Genomic DNA, 18,477 nt, shown 5'->3' on the forward strand with positions numbered 1-18,477 from the left:
CTCAGCCCTGCAGCCACCTACCTCGGAGGAGGTCACGGGCGCACAGCGGGAGGTGAGCGGCAGCCGTGACCTGTGTTAACCCTCTCCAGGCAGTGGTCACCGCTTACCTCCCGGCTCCCGATGTTCATCCCTGGGCTGGAACCAGAGTTCCACCAGGCATATTCCTACCGCTCCGCTGCAGCTTTGCAAACACAGCATTTGGAAGTGGCGGCCGGTGGCTGTGCATAGTGTCACTGGCCCCTCATTACCCAGCCATGAGTGCAGCCTTTTTACCAAATATCAGAGCGGCCTAAGGAGAGATTGCCACCCTGCCCCCCCCGGCCCAGCCCGCCCCTGACCCTCCTCCCGGCTCTGTCCTCCTGACACTCAGCCATAGACAGAGCAGCCTGTGCGGCCGTACTCCATTCAGCCGCTCAGGCTGCTCTGTCTGTGACTGAGTGACAGGCTCAGCCGGGATATCACCCATCGCTCACGGGTATCCAGGAGCCAGCACCCGAAAACCGGAGAGTTGAGATGTCTGCCACTGCCCCAATCCATCTCCTGATAAGATAGAGCCTTTGGAGTCACTCTGCAAATGTTCAGTTTGGTGTGTATTGCTAGAGAATTTTTTTTTTTTTTTTGGGAGGTTGCATGAGATCAGCACAGGGCCAATCAGCACTGTCCAGACCAAGGGTCAGAAGTCATGCAGCATCATAGGGCAGTTAGAGTAGAATGAAACCTCTTACAAGCTTTAACCAGACACTGATAGAAGTCACAAGACTTCTGTATACTGCTGATGAGAAAAAGTATTTATCAGTTTATATTTACTAAAATATTTGCATTTCCATGTTCTGTGTACTGTAGGAGACCAGCTATAGTGAATGCAGGGTCCTGGGTTCAGTAACACTTTAAATAGACTCTGCCTTACCCAAGATTGCCAGTAGAGTTACATGAAGTGCCAGTATCCAATCGGACAGATGTCTCCCTGTTCCACAGGAAGTCATTAGGGAACCAAGTTCCTCACAACTTCCCCTTCTGCATTGCCACTTCGGTCCAGCCCCATCTGCAGTGGGGATTACAGACTGCACATGCCTACACACCTGAACCCCCCTCTCCTGTAAATTGTTGCACTCGGGACTACTGCTCTTTTCTCACCCCTTCTCCTGGCCCTGAGTGTGCTGCATATTCCTACATACCCACCTTTGTTCACAATTCGGAGATCCAACGGTTCTTTTTGGGACTACATTTTGTGTTTAACAGTGTATCAGGAACAACAATGTAGTTGCTGTTTGGCTACTGCCAAATGCTCCCCCCCTGCCTGTTTTATTGCTTTTTTTATTTCATATATTTTTTATTAAAAAAAAATAAGGTTGGGGTTTAACCACTTAAGGAACGGAAGGATTTGCCCCTTTGATTTTTTGCGATACGGCACTGCGACGCTTTATCTGACAATTGCGCGGTTGTGCGACGTTGTACCCAAACAAAATTTATGCTTTTTTCCCCCACAAATAGAGATTTTTCAGTAGTATTTGATCACCTCTTCGGTTTTTATTTTTTGCGCTATAAACAAAAAAAAGAGCGACAATTTAGAAAAAAAAAATTTTTTTTACTTTTTGCTATAATAAATATCCAAATAAAAGAAAGAAAAACATATTTCTTCATCAGTTTAAGCCAATATGTATTCTTCTAAATATTTTTGGTAAAAAAAATAGCAATAAGTGTATTTTGATTGGTTTGCGCAAAAGTTATGGTGTCTACAAAATAGGGGATAAATTTATGGCATTTTTATTATTTATTTATTTTTTACTAGTAATGGCGGCGATCTGCGGTTTTTTAGTGGGACTATGACATTGCGTCGGACAGATCGGACACTTTTGACACTTTTTTGGAACCAGTGACATTTATACAGCGATCAGAGCTAAAAATAGCCACTGATTACTGTATAAATGTCACTGGCAGGGAAAGGGGTTAACAATAGGGGGGGGTTAAGTGTTCCCTAGGGAGGTGTTTCTAACTGTGGGGGGAGTGTAGTGACTGGAGCAGGAGAGAGATCGCTGTTCCTGATCACTTTGAACAGCAGATCTCTCTCTACTCCCCTGTCAGAACTGCTGTCTGTTTGTTTACGTTGGCAAATCCCCATTCTGGCTCTCTGTGGAGCGATCCTGGGTGGCCAGCGGACATCATGGCTAACGGCCACACGCATTGGCTCCGGCGGATTGAGCGCGCGCCCCCTATCGTTCTTAAAGCAGCTGATGGACTCCTATGGCGATTCGCACAGCAGTGCCAACCTGCCGCAGTATAATGACGGTGGCTGGTCGGCAAGTGGTTAATGGATGCAGGAATCTCCAAGATTTTGTTTCATTCTAACCCCAGGTCGAATGAAAAAACAACTCACAGTGTATATATCCAGCTTTATATGGTTTATTGTTTCAGAGTGTATTTTTTTAAGATGGTGTATATATTACTTTGGCTAGGACTTTTTTCTATTTTAGGTTCAACAGTGTACACTTTTTGCTGACACAAGCAAAGGTGCCTTTTGTTTCCAACACATCAACGTATACTTGTGTGGTAAAGCATACCTCCCAACTTTTTGAGATGGGAATGAGGGACACCTATCAGCAAAGGTATGCAGGCATAGCACACACCCCCTGCCCCCCCCCCCCCTTAAAGGAGAATTTTACAAAAAAACAAGATTGGTTAAACCCACAAGTGCTTTTTTTTACCACTACTATTCCTTTATATTGGCTTTTGGAAATTACAGATGCAGCAATTTAGAAATAGATGAAAGGTTTAGTGCCGCAAAACGCTTTTTGATAGATAAAATGTGCATTTTATATACATCTATATAGATCAGACCAAAATGAGGGACAAATGAGGGGGAAAGAGGAACATTGGGACATTGATCCAAATCAGTGACAGTCCCTCAAAATCAGGGACAGTTGGGAGCTATGGCTAAAGTAATGTGCACCAAAGCACTGCCATGGCCACTTATAGCCTATTTTCATAGCAGCTATTAAATTCATGCAATTCCCTTTATAAAATAAATTTCAGGCCTAAAGGGAGATGCCCACAGATGTAGTATGGGGCGAGCAGGACAAAGCGGTAAGTAGGCAACACCATCCAGAGGCAAATCTGCCTATTTTCCCTACTCTTTCTAAAACAGAACAAAAAACAGCTTTATCTTTAGATATATTTAATTTTTTTCTTATTGGTTAGTCACAATGTAGTCACCTGAATCTTTGCTATCAAATCATGATGACTTGAGCCACAGTGTGATAATATTGGGTGACATTCTAATGAAGTCATATTATTGTATAAAAGGTTATAAATAATACACACACATCAGAAGATAAGAAACACACCGGAGGATTGCTGTATTGAAGACACAAATATTATAGGATGGAGCCCAGCTCTCATAAACTGTACCATGTACACGGCTTTCACTCCCGGGATTTTCTAGATACGTACTGTTCTGGTAAAGCAGAAATGGCTTTTGCTTATGATGGTATCAGGTATCCTATGGAGAAATTTCACAATGCATTTTGCTCAGGTAGGTTAAGCTCTTTCTAAAAAATTAATTATTTGTACAAGGAATATTCAGTCTATTAGAAGAAATGAAGCATGGACTATTTGCAGAATAGTCTTCTACAAGTGAAGAAATGACTGAAACAGTGAAAGAATCTTATTTAGACTAACCAAGTAGAGACAAAGCAGAATTGATGTTGTTCCACTTGATATTTAAACTTTCTAGTTGTAGAATAAGAATATCCATAATAACGCTGAGCATTAGAACATCATCGAACACCTAAATGTTTTAAAAGGCCAATCATCTCCACTATAGAGGGATTCTGGTTGTCTGACTCTGCCCCTGGCTTCTTATACAGTGTCTTGAAAAAGTATTCATGCCCCTTAAAATACCACTTTTCGGATATTTATTTGAAAAAAAAAAAAATTCAGTCAGTCATTTATCATTTTCCTTCCACTTCCCAAGTATGTGTCAGTTTGTGTTGGTCTATCACATAAAATCCCAATAAAATGCATTTACGTTTTTGGTTGTAACATGACAAAATTTCAAGGGGTATGAACACTTTTTCAAGACCCTGTACGTGTTGTATACTCCATATTCCAACAATAAGATCTCCCTGCCATAATTCCCAGCCTGGTTATGTGCTCCTGGGAGAGTTTGCTGTGATACAGCTCCTCCTATTGTCTCCATAATATTAAACTAATAATACTGTAAATCAAACAGGAATAGTGAGACCTCCTCATAATGAGCACATCAGGTGAACAGATCTGAGAACTAAGAGCAGTGATGGTGGGAACTCCTCATAATGGGTACAAATGTGTGAAAACCCAGGAGTACTTGCAGGGACAGTGGGAGACTCTAATAATGGGCATAGAAGGAGTGCAGAGCTGGGACCTCAGCATAGAGATCTCATTAATGGAACGCTGAAGAGAAAGAAGAAACTGGTAGATGGTTTAACTCTCCAGCACCTACCAATAACTGAAATATCAGTTTTAAATGAACTGGCCCTTTAAATATATGCTCATTCCTTGCATGGCCATTATCTATAGTGCTGCATAATTTTCATAATATGTTATAGTTGATGCATATTTGATATTTGTTATAGGATTTGTGTGAACAATATTTATTGTAAAATTACTTTAGGCCGGCTAGTGTATCATTCCTGCTGCCAATTTGCCATGTTTAGATGGAACACAATTGTGCTTTAACTGTTCTGAATTCAAATGCATTGCATAGAGACTATACCACGCTCTCCTTTTGAATATTTTGCTGCAGGTGACTTTAAAGGAGACGTGTTAATTGACATCAGCATTGGACCCATCATTCACCATCTCTTTTCAGCGCAGAAATATTTCAGAGATATCATCCTTCTCAAGCCTACTGAGCACTGTATTATAGAAGTGAAAAAATGGGTGAACAGCCGAACCGGAGCGTTTGATTGGTCACATGCCTCTACATTTGCTACAGAAATGGCAGGAAATAGGTGATGTATCTGCCAAATTTTTTATCAGAGTACAGTGCAATGAGCCAGTAATGTAGGGAGGGGGCCAGACACAATGGGGGAGATTTATTAAAACTGGAGCGTGCAAAATCTGGTGCAGCTCTGCATAGCAACCAATCAGCTTCCAGGTTTTACTGTCAAAGCCTAATAGAACAAGCTGAAGTTAGAAGCCAACTGGCTACCATGCACAGCTGCACAATATTTCAAGTGCTACAATTTTAATAACTTTCCCTAATCTTTAAAGCATTTGTATTATCTTTTAATTAATTAACATTTTGATCAATAGCTGGCTGTAAAAATGCACCCCTGCAGCATTGGTGGTCAGTGGCTGGCTGTAAAAATTCCCTTCCAACATTAGTGATCATCTGGTTCAGCACTGGACAGAGGCTTCTTTCAGTGCCAGGTGCCAGATCACAGAGAGCATTCCAGTAACTGGCACACCACTGCCACTCTGCCGATTGCAGCTGGCTACCCGTAAATGGTACTAAAAAAGGAAAAGATTTCCCCAGATGGGGTTTTTAGGCAGCAAAAGGAAAATATTATGCCAATGTATGTAAAAATGATTAAATTTTATTGTACAAAAATAGCTTCAACACACTCTTTAAAAAATGAGCTCCAATACAGAGTGTTTACAAATCTCATGACACTCAGCACATATAATGCAGGCATGTTTTCATAGCAACATTGTAAATATATATTGACAGTATCAGAAAGGTAGACCTGACGCATTTCGACCTATATGTTCCAGGTCTTCTTCAAAGGTCAGTCTGCTAAAAATATACAACAAAGGTACATATATCAAAATTTGATTGCGTGAATTTCAAAACAGGTATACCATATATTAACATGACATAATTACCCAATGATGAGTGTCCTAGGACGAGAAGCTTTCTATAAGGAGGTCCCCTTAAAATCAAAAAATTGCCTGTTCACTTTCCCCCAGAGGTCCTATGACATCACTGCTGCAGCCTCCAATCCCAGGGGAAGATCCCAAAGATGTGGCTTACGAGAGGTCACACTATAGAGCGCCCCCCATCTATAGGCCCGGACTCCACGGCCGGTCAGGCGGGAGAGGACACCTGCAGCAACAATCCAGGAAGGAAAACACAATTTGGAATCACATGCATTATATGCACTCCAACGTTGAGTCTAGGAAGTATTTGCTTAGTTAGAAGATACCATACATCTATGTGTACACCCAATCCACAGGCTGTAGCCTTATTGTGTTAGGTGTATATATATGTGTATATAAACACACATACACATATATATATATATATATATATATATATATATATATATATATATATATATATATATCCATTTATATATATATAAAGAAACTATATTTTAATATAGAAGACATATATGGGTGCATGCATAAAGTATGAAAATAATTAAGTTTGAAAGAAAACTCAAACGTATACCCAAAAAGTGTGCAAAAGCTAATTTATACTGCTGGTGGGGAGTGACGCTTTAAGGTAAGATATTAGGATGGTGACAAAGAGTGTGAAATAACAAAAAACAGTGAGTCCTTAGTGTGGGCAGCAAACGTGTATAGAATGTGAACACACAGGGAGTGTCATGCGAGACCAAAACAAGTGATAAAGTGAATGGAAATAGAAAAAAAAATTAAAAAATATAAAAAAATTTTTGTGAGAGAGTGCCCACATATGGGAGAGACCAAGTGAACTTGCATATATTACCTAATAAACAAGGTGAAGATGAATGTAGAACCGCACTGTGTTGCCCTATGTACTTGCACTCAGTTGTGACCTAACCCGGGATTGGCCACAGCCTTGAACCGGGCTCAGTAGGCGCCCGTCCAAGTTGCGTTAAGCAAGTCTGAAAATATATAGAGTAGGAAAATATTGTATACACTGAAGCATTTGAAGTATATGTATGGTCATTGTAGTAAACCAAGCATTCTATATAGGACAGCAACAGTGCGAGAACACATTGTCATAAGAGTGTACTTACAGAGTGAAGCTGCAGAGAAAGCCACCAACCAGACGGAAAGATTCTCAGTGTGGTATGTATGGAAGGGTATATGTACCCTTAGTTTTGGGCGTGTATCCAACGAGGGTTGATTGGTAACAGGTGCGAACGTCTCCCCCTCCTGATGGGACTGATCCATGGAGACCGTGCTGGGGGACATGGCAGCCAAACGGCAGCCTCGTGTGGCCCCCCCGGCGTTCGGGGCGAGTCAGGACTCCGTCAATTGGCGTCATCAGTGTCGCAATCGCGTGACGCGTCCACATCACGTGGCACGCGCGGGGCCCCGCGCATGCGCAGTGGGCGGAAGCGTCCGGGGATGTCCCCGAATGCCGCCGGCAAGGGAAAGAGAATCCCCAACGTGGTAGCCAGGACCAGCCTGGGTATCCAATGGGGAAGGGGGGGAGGAGGAGCCGGCTATACAGGCGGCCCTCGCCCCCCCCCACCTTGCCGGGAAGGCACATCTAAGGGAAAAGAATCCTGGCTCGAGGGTCACAGCAAAAACATGATGACAGCTCTCATAGGGAGGGGCGAACAGAACATAGGGAAGATAGAAGGCTCTATTAATATGTGAATTCACTTTGTTAATAGAAAGGAAGTACATATGGACTAATAGTCCATCGCATACATGGACATATCATCCTATATTGATATATACATTGGTTAACAGAAAAAACTACACATGAGGCATCCATATATGTAGAGAAAATTCACATGCCTTGGTATATGAAAAGCAGAATACATGTTTAGAGCAAAAAAGGAAAGATAAAAAGAAAATGGAGTAAAATATAAAAGTATGCAAATGTATAACAAAAAAGAAGAAAAAAATCGATACATAAGTAATCATAAATACCACTGGACTAACAGGGGGAGGGGGGAAAGGAATAAAAGGAGAATCTTCGGGGATGGAACAGGGGGGAGACCCATAACAAACAAGATTGCTCTGTGTTACTCAAGGGGGGCCGAGAGGACTTTAATGCGGAGGGGGAGACGTTCGCACCTGTTACCAATCAACCCTCGTTGGATACACGCCCAAAACTAAGGGTACATATACCCTTCCATACATACCACACTGAGAATCTTTCCGTCTGGTTGGTGGCTTTCTCTGCAGCTTCACTCTGTAAGTACACTCTTATGACAATGTGTTCTCGCACTGTTGCTGTCCTATATAGAATGCTTGGTTTACTACAATGACCATACATATACTTCAAATGCTTCAGTGTATACAATATTTTCCTACTCTATATATTTTCAGACTTGCTTAACGCAACTTGGACGGGCGCCTACTGAGCCCGGTTCAAGGCTGTGGCCAATCCCGGGTTAGGTCACAACTGAGTGCAAGTACATAGGGCAACACAATGCGGTTCTACATTCATCTTCACCATGTTTATTAGGTAATATATCCAAGTTCACTTGGTCTCTCCCATATGTGGGCACTCTCTCACAAAAAAATTTTTATTTATTTATTTTTTTTTTTTCTATTTCCATTCACTTTATCACTTATTTTGGTCTCGCATGACACTCCCTGTGTGTTCACATTCTATACACGTTTGCTGCCCACACTAAGGACTCACTGTTTTTTGTTATTTCACACTCTTTGTCACCATCCTAATATCTTACCTTACAGCGTCACTCCCCACCAGCAGTATAAATTAGCTTTTGCACACTTTTTGGGTATACGTTTGAGTTTTCTTTCAAACTTAATTATTTTCATACTTTATGCATGCACCCATATATGTCTTCTATATTAAAATATAGTTTCTTTATATATATATATGGATATATATATATATATATATATATATATATATATATATATATATATGTATATGTGTGTTTATATACACATATATATACACCTAACACAATAAGGCTACAGCCTGTGGATTGGGTGTACACATAGATGTATGGTATCTTCTAACTAAGCAAATACTTCCTAGACTCAACGTTGGAGTGCATATAATGCATGTGATTCCAAATTGTGTTTTCCTTCCTGGATTGTTGCTGCAGGTGTCCTCTCCCGCCTGACCGGCCGTGGAGTCCGGGCCTATAGATGGGGGGCGCTCTATAGTGTGACCTCTCGTAAGCCACATCTTTGGGATCTTCCCCTGGGATTGGAGGCTGCAGCAGTGATGTCATAGGACCTCTGGGGGAAAGTGAACAGGCAATTTTTTGATTTTAAGGGGACCTCCTTATAGAAAGCTTCTCGTCCTAGGACACTCATCATTGGGTAATTATGTCATGTTAATACATGGTATACCTGTTTTGAAATTCACGCAATCAAATTTTGATATATGTACCTTTGTTGTATATTTTTAGCAGACTGACCTTTGAAGAAGACCTGGAACATATAGGTCGAAACGCGTCAGTTCTACCTTTCTGATACTGTCAATATATATACAATGTTGCTATGAAAACATGCCTGCATTATATGTGCTGAGTGTCATGAGATTTGTAAACACTCTGTATTGGAGCTCATTTTTTAACCAGTGTGTTGAAGCTATTTTTGTACAATAAAATTTAATCATTTTTACATACATTGGCATAATATTTTCCTTTTGCTGCCTAAAAACCCCATCTGGGGAAATCTTTTCCTTTTTTGTCCTGATCAATAGGGGTGAGCAGCATTCCCTTTCCCCTCCCTGTGTCCCCCTCTTTTCTCCCGTAAATGGTACTATCTAGTGCAGATCACACTTCTAATGTGTGCAGTGAGTGCACAATGGGTTGTCCCCTCCTTGGGACAATGTGCACTGCATACACTGAACACATTATGTATGTGTAGCAAGGTCCCAGGCCTCCTTTAGTCAAATGAGAACCTCCAGAGCCAAGAGCTGCTGACATCCTTCTGTATAGAGTGGGTTGTAAGGCATAGTAGGTGTAGTGTAAGATAGATTCATGGGTGCCAGACACTTCTTAAATGCAAAGAGATTTTATTTCTCTTGAACATAACTGTAGGAATTAGGGTTTAGGGCCAGGACACCCTTAAGGTAGTTATAATTATTATTATTATTATTATTCAGGATTTATATAGCTCCAACAGTTTGCGCAGCGCTTTACAATATAAAAGGGAGACAATACAGTTATAATACAATAAAATACAAGAGGATTAAGAGGGCCCTGCTCAGAAGAGCTTACAATCTAATAGGGTGGGGCAGGTGGTACAAAAGGTTGTAACTGTGGGGAATGAGCTGGTGGAAGTGGTAGGAGATTAGTTGGAGACATGATAGGCTTTCCTGAAGAGATCAGTTTTCAGGGAATGCCGGAAGGTAGCAAGAGTAGGGGATAGCCGGATAGATGGAGGTAGCGAGTTCCAGAGGATGGGAGAGGCTCTGGAGAAATCCTGGAGACGAGCATGGGAGGAGGAGATGAGAGAGCTTGAAAGCAGGAGGTCTTGAGAGGAGCGGAGGGGTCCATTTGGATGATATTTGGAGACAAGATTAGTGATGTAGCTCGGGGCAGAGTTGTGAATGGCTTTGTATGTTGTGGTTAGTATTTTGAATTTAATTTGCTGGGTGATTGGGAGCCAGTGTAGGGATTGGAGTAGAGGGTTGGCAGACACTGAGTGGGTGGTAAGGTGGATAAGTCTGGCAGCAGCATTCATGATAGACTGAAGAGGGGATAGCCTATGGAGAGGTAAGCCAATGAGAAGGGAGTTGTAATAGTCAAGGCGAGAGATAACAAGGGAGTGAATGAGGAGCTTGGTGGTTTCATTTGTTAAAAAGGGGCGAATTTTAGAGATGTTACGGAGGTGAATTCTACGAACTTTTGACAACGATTGGATTTGAGGCTGAAATGACAAGTCAGAGTCTAGGATTACACCTAGTACCCTGGCGTGAGGGGAGGGACTGATGGTTGCATTGTTGATTTTGATGGAAAAGTCATGGAGGGGTGCACGGGCGGGGGGGAATATTAATAGCTCAGTTTTAGAGGGATTTAGTTTAAGGAAGTGGTGCGACATCCATGCTGATATGTCAGTTAGTAAGTTAGTAATGCGAGAGGAGACTGAAGGAGTGAGGTGAGGAGTAGACAGATAGATTTGGGTGTCATCAGCGTATAAGTGGTATTGGAAGCCATGGGCAGTTATTAAGTGACCGAGGGAGGAGGTGTAGATAGAGAAGAGAAGGGGTCCAAGAACCGAGCCTTGGGGGACCCCCACAGAAAGGGGCAACGGAGAGGAGGAGACAGAGTTTTAGGTGACACTGAAGGAGCGCTGTGATAAATAGGCAGAGAACCAGGATAGAGTAGAATCTCGGAGGCCAAGGGAATGTAGCTTATTGAGAAGGAGCGGGTGGTCAACAGTATCAAAGGCCGCAGAGAGGTCAAGTAGTAGGAGTATGGAGTACTGGCTGTTGGTTTTAGCAGTTAGTAAATCGTTAGTGAGTTTTAGTAAGGCAGTAGTTGCAATGTTAATTGGCAGACTCCGAGACTTCTATAGGTAGGCAGCCATGCAGGGAAAGACATCCAGTTAGACACCACATATGCATGTGTAGGAATGCTGTCTCCTATGGCAACAGTCTTAGAACAGTTCCTAACACAAGTCAGGAATAGGGATGAGCTTCGAGTTCGAGTCGAACTCATGTTCGGCTCGAACATTGGCTGTTCGCAAGTTCGCCGAACAGCGAACAATTTGGGGTGTTCGCGGCAAATTCGAATGCCGCGGAACACCCTTTAAAAGTCTATGGGAGAAATCAAAAGTGCTAATTTTAAAGGCTAATATGCAAGTTATTGTCATAAAAAGTGTTTGGGGACCCGGGTCCTGCCCCAGGGGACATGGATCAATGCAAAAAAAAGTTTTAAAAACGGCCGTTTTTTCAGGAGCAGTGATTTTAATAATGCTTAAAGTCAATCAATAAAAGTGTAATATCCCTTTAAATTTCGTACCTGGGGGGTGTCTATAGTATGCCTGTAAAGGGGCGCATGTTTCCTGTGTTTAGAACAGTCTGACAGCAAAATGACATTTCAAAGGAAAAAACTCATTTAAAACTACCCGCGGCTATTGCATTGCCGACAATACACATAGAAGTTCATTGATAAAAACAGCATGGGAATTCCCCAAAGGGGAACCCCGAACCAAAATTAAAAAAAAAAAATGACGTGGGAGTCCCCCTAAATTCCATACCAGGCCCTTCAGGTCTGATATGGATATTAAGGGGAACCCCGGCCAAAATTAAAAAAAAAAAAATGACGTGGGGTTCCCCCTAAATTCCATACCAGACCCTTCAGGTCTGGTATGGATTTTAAGGGGAACCCCGCGCCAAAAAAAAAAAAAAAAAAAACGGCATGGGGTCCCCCCAAAAATCCATACCAGACCCTTATCCGAGCACGCAACCTGGCAGGCCGCAGGAAAAGAGGGGGGACGAGAGTGCGGCCCCCCCTCCCTCCTGAACCGTACCAGGCCACATGCCCTCAACATTGGGAGGGTGCTTTGGGGTAGCCCCCCAAAACACCTTGTCCCCATGTTGATGAGGACAAGGGCCGGTGGTTGTGGGGGTCTGCGGGCGGGGGGCTTATCGGAATCTGGAAGCCCCCTTTAACAAGGTGACCCCCAGATCCCGGCCCCCCCCCTGTGTGAAATGGTAAGGGGGTACATAAGTACCCCTACCATTTCACGAAAAAAGTGTCAAAAATGTTAAAAATGACAAGAGACAGTTTTTGACAATTCCTTTATTTAAATGCTTCTTCTTTCTTCTATCTTCCTTCATCTTCTGGTTCTTCTGGTTCTTCTGGCTCTTCTGGTTCTTCCTCCGGCGTTCTCGTCCAGCATCTCCTCCGCGGCGTCTTCTATCTTCTTTTCCTCGGGCCGCTCCGCACCCATGGCATGGGGGGGAGGCTCCCGCTCTTCTCTTCTTCTTTTCTTCTCTTCTTCATTTTCTTCTCCGGGCCGCTCCGCAATCCATGCTGGCATGGAGGGAGGCTCCCGCTGTGTGACGGCGCTCCTCGTCTGACAGTTCTTAAATAAAGGGGGGCGGGGCCACCCGGTGACCCCGCCCCCCTCTGACGCACGGGACATGACGGGACTTCCCTGTGGCATTCCCCGTGACGTCACAGGGAAGTCCCGTCAAGTCACCGTGCGTCAGAGTGGGGCGGGGTCACCGGGTGGCCCCGCCCCCCCGTTATTTAAGAACTGTCAGACGAGGAGCGCCGTCACACAGCGGGAGCCTCCCTCCATGCCAGCATGGATTGCGGAGCGGCCCGGAGAAGAAAATGAAGAAGAGAAGAAGAGAAGAAAAGAAGAAGAGAAGAGCGGGAGCCTCCCCCCATGCCATGGGTGCGGAGCGGCCTGAGGAGAAGAAGATAGAAGACGCCGCGGAGGAGATGCTGGACGAGAACGCCGGAGGAAGAACCAGAAGAGCCAGAAGAACCAGAAGAACCAGAAGATGAAGGAAGATAGAAGAAAGAAGAAGCATTTAAATAAAGGAATTGTCAAAAACTGTCTCTTGTCATTTTTAACATTTTTGACACTTTTTTCGTGAAATGGTAGGGGTACTTACGTACCCCCTTACCATTTCACACAGGGGGGGGGCCGGGATCTGGGGGTCACCTTGTTAAAGGGGGCTTCCAGATTCCGATAAGCCCCCCGCCCACAGACCCCCACAACCACCGGCCAGGGTTGTGGGGATGAGGCCCTTGTCCTCATCAACATGGGGACAAGGTGTTTTGGGGGGCTACCCCAAAGCACCCTCCCAATGTTGAGGGCATGTGGCCTGGTACGGTTCAGGAGGGAGGGGGGGCCGCACTCTCGTCCCCCCCTCTTTTCCTGCGGCCTGCCAGGTTGCGTGCTCGGATAAGGGTCTGGTATGGATTTTTGGGGGGACCCCACGCCGTTTTTTTTTTTTTTTTTGGCGCAGGGTTCCCCTTAAAATCCATACCAGACCTGAAGGGCCTGGTATGGAATTTAGGAGGACTCCCACGTCATTTTTTTTTTTTAATTTTGGTTCGGGGTTCCCCTTTGGGGAATTCCCATGCCGTTTTTATCAATGAACTTCTATGTGTATTGTCGGCAATGCAATAGCCGTGGGTAGTTTTAAATGAGTTTTTTCCTTTGAAATGTCATTTTGCTGTCAGACTGTTCTAAACACAGGAAACATGCGCCCCTTTACAGGCATACTATAGACACCCCCCAGGTACGAAATTTAAAGGGATATTACACTTTTATTGTTTGACTTTAAGCATTATTAAAATCACTGCTCCTGAAAAAACGGCCGTTTTTAAAACTTTTTTTTGCATTGATCCATGTCCCCTGGGGCAGGACCCAGGTCCCCAAACACTTTTTATGACAATAACTTGCATATAAGCCTTTAAAATTAGCACTTTTGTTTATTCATGTTCGTGTCCCATAGACTTTAACGGTGTTCGCGTGTTCGAACGAACTTTTTTCCTGTTCGCATGTTCTGGTGCGAACCGAACAGGGGGGTGTTCGGCTCATCCCTAGTCAGGAACAACAAACTCCTTAATTTTCTTTACAATCACTTCTTGTAGTTTCTCAATCCAATGAACTCCCAGTCTCTCTCACTAGACTTGATGATTCACTGCCACCGAATCCCTTGAGCTCTTCCAATCTTCACTTTAGTATCTTCCTCAAGCGTCACCCCCGCCTCTCTGCTGGGTCCCTAGCTTGGCACTCCAGATACTTCTCAAGCTTCACCCAAATGGCCTGCTCGGTCCCTGGCTCAACACACAAGGCTGCTCTGCAAGCATCACCTCCGTTGGCTGGGTCCTTGGCTTGACAGCTGCTGAAGTTTCCCCATTCTTAACCATCCCTGGTTGGTGAGAATACTGCTCTGGTACTTGCTTCAGCTACTCACAGTGGTCCCTGGTAACAAGGTGGATGGTCCCTTAGTGGCAACTGCTTCCTCTCTACCTCTGACCATGACAGGTTCTCCGGCCAGCAGAACTGTTACTTAAGGTTGGACTGCAAGGCGCAGTCCCAAACCTACACTGCTCTCTTGCTTCTGGATAGGCCCTTAGACAACCTAGCAGCCAGATGTGCCCAGGATAGGCTCATGCTCCAGCCTAACAGCCCGGGCAATACAACACACACCCACCCAGACAGCCGTCCAGGTGGCACAGAACACTGATCACCTGAGTCCACCCAAATATATAGGTTCTCCCAGCAGGCCAAGGGATTTAAGAAAACCCCTGCCCATTGACTGAGATACCCCATATACTTCTAATCTGTCCTTGCTTTGCTCTTGTCCTATCTTATGCCACCAGATACCCGGCCAACCAGCGGTAGAAGAGAGAAGGGCAACAATTCTAGACTTAGGATGAAATCAATTGATCCCTAACAATGAGCCAGGGTAACTACACCTGGCAGGTAAATTTAGAAGAAACCCTGCCTAAACATCAGGGTGCTACATGTGCTCCCTTGGAGGGAAATGAAGAAAAAGACAGCAGAGGAGAAGTGAGGGGAAACAAGAAAAGAAGGGAGAGAAGAAGAGGATAAGAAAGAGTAGAGGAGTAAAGGTGAAAAGATGAAGGAAGGGGAATGGAGGAGAGAAGAGAAGACAAAAGAGGAGAAAGGAGAGGATGAGGAAGGGGCAGGAGAAGGAGAAGGGATAGGGGCTTATCATTTCACACACATAAAAAAAATATATAATAATTCAAATGTTTATTATGGCAATGATTACATTCTTCATGACCCCAGTCTTATGTATTAGTACTACAAATATCCATCTACAACTCAGAAATGTCAGCAGTATTCACCAGCTGAGAGCTAATGTACTCAATGCCTGACAGAAAATCAATTTAATGTTGAATGTGACATGGGATGTGCTTCTGCCTTCCAGTGAGCGATGTGAGGAAAAGGAAGTTGGACTCAGGGCGGCAATTACCCATGTTGTAAAATTCGATCTAAATCTGGAAAATCTCACAGACCCAATTGTGCTACCACAAGCCGATTGCCTGGCTATGGGGTGTATTCCGGAATTCATTAGCAAAGACCTTGACGATTTTGTGAACAATTTTATGAGATTCTCAAAGCTTCTGAAACCTGGTGGGCACTTGTTGTATTATGGAGGACTAAATGGCACATTTTATATGGTTGGGGGGGAGAGGTTCCATACGGTAAAGTATAATGAAAGCAACTTAAGAAGTATACTTAGTAATGAAGGGTTTGTTATCACCCATTTGGAGGTCTCCCAAAGAAAGGCTGAGAGTGATCTGTGTGATTTTGATTCACTTGTGTTCTGCACAGCTTATAAACAGCAGAAACATATTTAGGCATACCACCTACAGTATGTATTTGGCCAAGGTGTATAGGCAGTCTTCTGGACACAGAGATTGTCAGTTGCAAACCTGCTTCAAAATCTGAAAAACAGCTTTTCACAATAAAGGATGATAGCACTGCTGAGCGCACATCAGAAATAGCCAGGTGTAATCAAAGTATAGTAGATATGATGTATCGTATATATAAAGATAATAAATGAAATCTGGCACATAAAATTCTAATAAAGGTAATAAAAATAAAATTGTGACTCTTCTGCTACTTTAGGATACACTATGCTCTGCCCATTGGGTCATTGAAAACAGCTTTTCATACTGGCATAAACAAGCTGTGGTCATTTTTAGCTAGTGGTTCTTGGCAGGTTTCCAAAGATACGCAAGTCCTAATGAAGGGGTCATCCTAAGATCTTAGAAATGTGTTAGCATCTTTGACTGATTTTTGAAGCTAATAAAATCACAAAAATCAAAATATTCTGATTTCAGAACTTTTATTTGTGGTGCATTTACACCTTGATTCATGCACTATTTAACCCTTTATGAACCTTCTCCCACCAGCCATATGCATATATGTGGCAGCATGATGGTAGGTTTTAACGCCAGGCTGCCATATTCATGTGTACTCCTGGCAATGCTGTTTTGTGTTGGGAGTGAACTCACTCTGTGCCCCCCAGTGCTGTGGCTGAGCTGTCACCAACAGCTCCCAGTCACATGATCACATGTGATCACATGATCACTGTGGCAGCCAAGTTATCAAATGATCAGAAACCTGCCCACCAGCCTCTGACGTTAAAGTGTTTGTAAACCCTTATATATACCCAGTGAAGTGAACAGCCTCAGGTGATACACAGAGATTAAACAAATCCTCCTCCATAGGATTGGGGGAAAGAAACACACTCCCCCTCCATACAGCAGAACTGTGTTCTGAATAGACAAGCTGTCTGCTGAGCTACTTCAAAATGTATCTCATGTGTAGGGAAAACTTCTCAGAAGTGACTAGACATGTGTAGAACAAAAAAAAATGTTTTGTTTTGATTCATTATTTACATAAATTTGTTTATTTAAATTTGTTTAATTAGTTTTCGGAATTCGTTTTGTTAATTCAAATTCGAATCAATTCAAAATTTACGAATTTGGTCAAATTGAACTCAAATCGACCGAATTGGGAAAATTTGAATCGATTCAAACTCAAATTCCATTTGAATTTGAATCGAATTTCATTAAAAATCAAATTTATTCTGTTAGAAATTCAAATTTTGGAAAATGGATATAGTCTATAATTTTCTTTTCTATTTTTTACTTTTCTATTATATTCTTTTTGAAATTTGAATTTCAGAAACTGGTTATATTGTTATATTCATTCTATTCTATTCTATTGTTTTTTCTATTCTATTCCTTTCGATTCTATTGTTTTCTTTTCTATTCACATTCAAATTTAGGAAATCTCCTCCTATCTGAACTCTCAGCACTGGAAAAGCTTTGCAGTTTATCATGTAACTGTGGTGTACAGATCATCCAAAAAGTTATAAAGTGGCAATATTTTAATGTAAAAAGAAGATTTATAAGCTGTGGACACGGGGGGGGGGGAGAGTAACTATTTTCATATTACTGGGTTTAATAACGCTTTAAAGGGTAGTTGGATAGTTCAGACTCCTCAATGTTCTTTGCATATTTTAAATGTTGAAGCTGCTTAACCACTTGAGCTCCAGAAGATTTACCCCCCCTTCATGACCAGGCCATTTTTTTCATGATTTTAACTGAGAATTGCACAGTTGTGCAACGATGTACCCAAATAAAATTGATGTCCTTTTTTCTCCACAAATAGAGCTTTCTTTTGGTGATATTTGATCACCTCTGCGGTTTTTATTTTTTGCGCTATAAACAAATAAAGACAGACAATTTTGAAAAAAAAAAACAATATTTCTTTCTGCTATAAAACATATCCAAAAAATATTTGAAAAAATCAAATTTCTTCATCAATTTAGGCCAATATGTATTCTGCTACATATTTTTTGTAAAAAAAAAATCCCAATAAGCGTATATTGGTTGGTTTGCGCAAGAAGTCAAACAAACTTTGGGATAGATTTACCGAACTTTTATTTATTTAATTATTTTTACTAGTAATGGTGGGGATCAGCGACTTATAGTGGGACTGTGACATTGCAGCACTGGTGAGCACTGATAGGTGGCACTGATGGGCACTGATAGATGGCACTGATAGGCAGCACTGATGAGGAGGTACTGACAGGCATTA

The 18,477-nt window shown here is 42.7% G+C and overlaps 1 protein-coding gene across 1 annotated transcript; it reads left to right on the top strand.

The window, feature by feature from the left end:
* Window positions 1–3,326: 3,326 nt before the first annotated feature.
* LOC141111147 (indolethylamine N-methyltransferase-like) lies at window positions 3,327–17,789 on the top strand. The gene is made up of 3 exons (XM_073603189.1): window positions 3,327–3,529; window positions 4,781–4,988; window positions 15,791–17,789. Exons 1-3 carry the CDS (start codon window positions 3,379–3,381, stop codon window positions 16,221–16,223), a joined length of 792 nt encoding a protein of 263 aa, XP_073459290.1. The 5' UTR covers window positions 3,327–3,378; the 3' UTR covers window positions 16,224–17,789.
* The last annotated feature ends 688 nt before the right edge of the window (window positions 17,790–18,477 follow it).

Source organism: Aquarana catesbeiana, linkage group LG10 (assembly GCF_042186555.1).
Source record: "Aquarana catesbeiana isolate 2022-GZ linkage group LG10, ASM4218655v1, whole genome shotgun sequence".
Taxonomy (NCBI): Eukaryota; Metazoa; Chordata; class Amphibia; order Anura; family Ranidae; genus Aquarana; species Aquarana catesbeiana.